Source organism: Adiantum capillus-veneris, chromosome 13 (assembly GCF_014529385.1).
Source record: "Adiantum capillus-veneris isolate H3 chromosome 13, ASM1452938v2, whole genome shotgun sequence".
Lineage (NCBI taxonomy): Eukaryota > Viridiplantae > Streptophyta > Polypodiopsida > Polypodiales > Pteridaceae > Adiantum > Adiantum capillus-veneris.
Genome location: NC_140943.1, coordinates 146,561,836 through 146,566,376, shown reverse-complemented (window position 1 = coordinate 146,566,376; position 4,541 = coordinate 146,561,836). Strand labels below are relative to the sequence as shown.

The 4,541-nt window shown below is 44.7% G+C and overlaps 1 protein-coding gene across 1 annotated transcript; it reads left to right on the top strand.

Moving 5' to 3' along the window:
- The first annotated feature begins 2,722 nt into the window (after window positions 1-2,722).
- Window positions 2,723-4,327, top strand: LOC147445037 (uncharacterized). The gene has a single exon (XM_086527996.1). It carries the CDS (start codon window positions 2,723-2,725, stop codon window positions 4,109-4,111), a length of 1,389 nt encoding a protein of 462 aa, XP_086384122.1. The 3' UTR covers window positions 4,112-4,327.
- The last annotated feature ends 214 nt before the right edge of the window (window positions 4,328-4,541 follow it).

Here is a 4,541-nt window from a genome sequence, read left to right as displayed (position 1 = left end):
ACGCCTAAGCACACAAGCCAGACATTTCAATGGAAAGGTCGAGAGTGGATGATGTCTAGATCGGATGACACCCACAAATATGTACCTAAAGTGGACCAAATCACCCATTATCGATCTAGAGTTAGAGCTTACAAGCGACACAGATGATGACTGATCTTGAGGACAACCCTCTTTAACTCACTCTATCTCTGTATGGTTTTCTTTGGAGTATTGGAAGGATTTGAAGATTGCTCACCTTCTCTTGATCCTATGCATATATTCAAAAATATAGGCCACTCTTTGTGGAAACATCTTATTGGTGTGAAAAACACGGAAGCAGTTTGAAACGACCTAAAAGATCAAAATTACAAACGCAACTTGTGGCCCCATGTTGATAAAGAGATGAGCCAAAAATAATGTGCACATGCACCATGGGTGCTTACCTCCGAAGAGATTGATACAATTAATCAAAGAATACGATCTACCCGCACACCCACGGGATATGCTGTCTCATTGAGAATATATTCATTGTGGATGACATGAGTCTTTTGAACTTGAAGACACATGATTGGCATAGTTTCATCAAGGTAGCCCAATATTTTTTTAGCTGTAACAACTCCTTTCTCCAACCAAGAGATACTAATATGATTGTAAATTGATACATGTAGCATGTTCTCCCCCTTTTTATTGATGGTTGCTTAGCGAGTGGTATCCGAGATGTTATCTATCATTTAGGAAAGCTAGCAAGGTATGTGTATAGCTGGCGGATGTTTATATATGTGATTTTAATAAGCATTTCACAAATTGTTCTTCTATTTCTTTTATAGATGGATCACATCTAAGGAGATTGATACTAGGTCAATACTGCAAAATAAAAGGAAATGAATTGGGCTCCTTTGTTTGACAGAGAAAGAGTTCTCTCTCTCTCTCTCTTTGTGAAGTGGAAGCTACAAAAGTTAGCAAGTAACCAAGAATTCATCATAAACCCTTGCGACGGTTAGTCACATGGATGCCGTTTTCAGAATTGCACTAGAAGTGGTCATCCATGCAACTAAATGATGGTGGCTATGTGTGTGGCAACTCCAAGAGCTTTCAGGCACTCTATTTAGTGTAAAATCATAAAAGGCTACTTACAATACCATCACCAACTTTGTTGGGGATGGCCGTCTTTGAGATGGTTAGGAGAAGAGTCACCCCATCACTAAATTCGTATTAGTAGAGAGTGCCATGGTGGATATGGTGCATGCTTTGGAGATGCACTGAATGTTTGGATGATTTTTTGTCATGTAAGTGCTATTAGATTCATGTTACTCTGTGTCTATTGTAGAGCAGCGAGCTTCAACAGATCACACGAGCTAGTACGTATATATGTACAAGGTTTCTTTAAAGAAGCGAGAGGATAGTACTTCAACAAATATTTGGAGAGAGTGCCACGGTGGATGTGGTGCATCCTTTGGAGATGCATTGAATGTTTTGATGACTTTTGTCATGTAAGTGCTATTAGATTCATGTTATTCTATGTCAATTGAGAGCAGCGAACTTCAACGGATGACACGAGTTAGTACGTATATATGTACAAATTTTTTTTAAAAAATGAGAGGATAATACTTCAACAAGAGGACACTCTCAAATGACCTTGATTACAACAGGAGGACACTCTCAAGCCTCAAAAAACTATAACAACGAAACAACCTTAAATGATTTGTAGAGCAATAATTACTCAAGCTAATGGTGACACTTTTGCACGATTTGTAACCATTCTTTTGTGGCCTTCTCCATGCCAAAGATTCTACGCCTTTTTCTCTTCTCCTCTATGGCATGTTTTAACATGCCAAAAAGACATAGAGGGACGTGGATGCCATCCTTGTTTTCTACGTGTGTCCATAGGACATAAAATTTCAAGGGGTGTTGAAAGGAAGTTGGTCCAGTGGTAAAGGTGAGGGCTTTAAGCGCACCCCAATATGGTTCAACCCTTGCGACATGAGGGTGTAGGTGAGTGGACGCAATCTCGTAAAACTAGTCTCGAATGGGAAAAAAAAAAGATTTTGAGGGATGAAACTTACGAACGACTGGGTCAAGTATGGTGGGACATTTTTTAGGCTCATTTGTTTGAGGGGATCTACGAAGGTACTATGGGAAGGCTTGTGAGTAAAAATGAAAGCCAAAGAAAAGAGAAGGGGGGGAGGGGGGGGGGGCGGGGGGGGCAAGGGGTGTGGGTGCGCGTAGCTGTGGCCAGGTGGAGAGGAGAAGGGAGGTGGCACGTGGAGCCAAGGTGAGGAAGAGGTGCAGAGTTGCAAGCTGGCAGCAAATGGCCGCGAGAAGGTGGATGTTACGTGGCGGTAGGACTGCCAAGCTCGCGAGGAGAGATTTTATTGAATGCTTGTGAGTGTTGAATTGGTTACGTCGGACTGCTCTCTTGGAGTGCATAATCTTGAGCTCGATTCCAGCAAGGAGTGTGTGAGCTAGCGTATGCATGACAGACTTTACATTCCATATGAGCACTTGGAAGGGAATCTACCAAGGATTCGCTATGTATGCTAGGAGTACATAAATCGCTATGTATGCTAGGAGTACATAAATTGCTTCTCGACGGGCATTTTACCCGTTTTGGGCGTCCACCTTTACAAATTTGGGCGATCTACCTTTACAAATTTGAAAACGGCGCCCACAACTGAAAGCTATAGAACGTTTTAAACACGATTGGCGCACTAACTGCATTTTGTCCGAGCTCATCAGATAAGCAATGGCGGAAAATTATGCAGAAGAGGAAGGAGAGCAGGATCAGAGCGTTGATGGCGCGCTGGGGATCCTGCCTCCGCACCTACAAACCGCCATCTTGGGCTTGCTACCGCTCCAGCAGCTGCTGCAGCTCCGCTCGCTATCCCGCGCGTTCAATTCTCTGCTCCGCTCAACCTCCTTTCTCCAGCATATTGCGGCTCTGCAGAAAGCGGAAGCGTGGTTTGTTATGGGCAGAGAAATCCCTTATTCCTGGCCGGCCAAGGAACTTGTGGCCTTCGTTCCATCTCAGGGAAAGCTCATAAACCCCCTTCCAGGCCTGCTGTCTCAGTGCAGTACTATCGCTTCTTGTTTTGGTCCCCAAGCTGTCAGCATTGCATCCTCGTATGGACCTTTCGATTGCCCCACGGCGCTCGGGTTTACCCTGTGCGGAAGCGATGGCGGCCTCCTTTGCTGCCTTCTCAACCACCGTCTGTCTGCACAAGAAGATGAGGTAAATAGTAACCCGAATACTTCCTTCTCCATTCTTGTCTTTAATCCTCTGACAGGAGAAATACTCCGCCTTCCCCCGCCTCCCCTGGTACACCCTAATTTGCATCATAGCGATGAAGTGTGCCTCTCGATGCATACGCATGAGGATGGCCACTACTCTGTGGTCATATCACGCGAGTTTGGGTGCTTTGATCACATGGAAGTCTATAGCTCAAGGATGGGATGCTGGAAAGTCGCGCAACCCCGACATGACGCCATCGCTGAATGCACATGCTCATTAGTACAATATGTGGTGGGAGGGGCGGATATTTTATTTTGGGATGAGCGTGAAGACTGGCTCTTCTGCTACAACCTCCAGAAGGATTTGTGGAGCAAGGTGAAGATGTCATGTGATGTGGATCTAAGAAACCCTAGCGTCGATGGTGGTGCAGAATGCTTCATGCCGACGCTTGTGCGCGGGAGTCCATTTCTGCAATGGCGAAAAGGGGGGCGAGTTCTGCTTGCAACCCCACTGCGTGAAGCTCAAGAGATTGGAGACGATCACTTGTTTAGTTTCAGGGGCTTACTAGGGTTTGCAGTGCACGAGCTCCAAACATCCCAAGAGAGTAGTAGGAGGCCTAGCTCATATTGGGCAGTCTTGGCCCATACACCCAAAGAGCTATGGGAGCAACACCAACATCTGCAGGCCTCAGAGTACTATTATTCGTTTGTCTTCAACGGAAGCCATGTGTGCATGAGCGGGAGGGCGCAGGGACTTGAGGACTTGCTCCCGCTCGTCTATGACCTTGTGCACAACTCATGGTATTTTCTACCCTCTACAGCGACAAGACTGCAATATGGTGCTTACAACTATGTTGGTCTCTCCTCTTTTCAGCCTCAGCTCAATGCACGGCCCAAGCCTTAACGTGCAAATGGCAACCCTCAAGGGCTAATTTATAACATAAGGCTTGCAACCATTTCACACACGAGGAGTGCCTTAATGTGTATGGACCTTAGTGAGAGGAGTTTTCTATCAAACCCACATAGCTTTATTGCAAAAGACTCTCGCCAAAGACTCAATCTCATCTTTTTCTTCTATCACTTTCTCAATACACTATATATTCCTACATCATAGCTATGGAGCCTCCTATTCCATCCACCATAGCTTCCTTGCATATCAACTAGTATCACAGCTCTCAAGCTCCTAGGGACTAATCCAATGTAATTACTTATGGTTCTTCATTTTCAAATTGTCCTAAATAAATTCGAGTAATTTTGGGCTCTCACTATATATATGTGTAGTTTCTGTGAGTGTGTGTGCAAGAGAATTATTTCTTGCTTATCAGCTTATCGGA

Coding starts and splice junctions, on each gene's coding strand:
- LOC147445037 (XM_086527996.1), top strand. CDS start 2,723: ATGGCGGAAAATTATGCAGAAGAGGAAGGAGAGCAGGATCAGAGCGTT.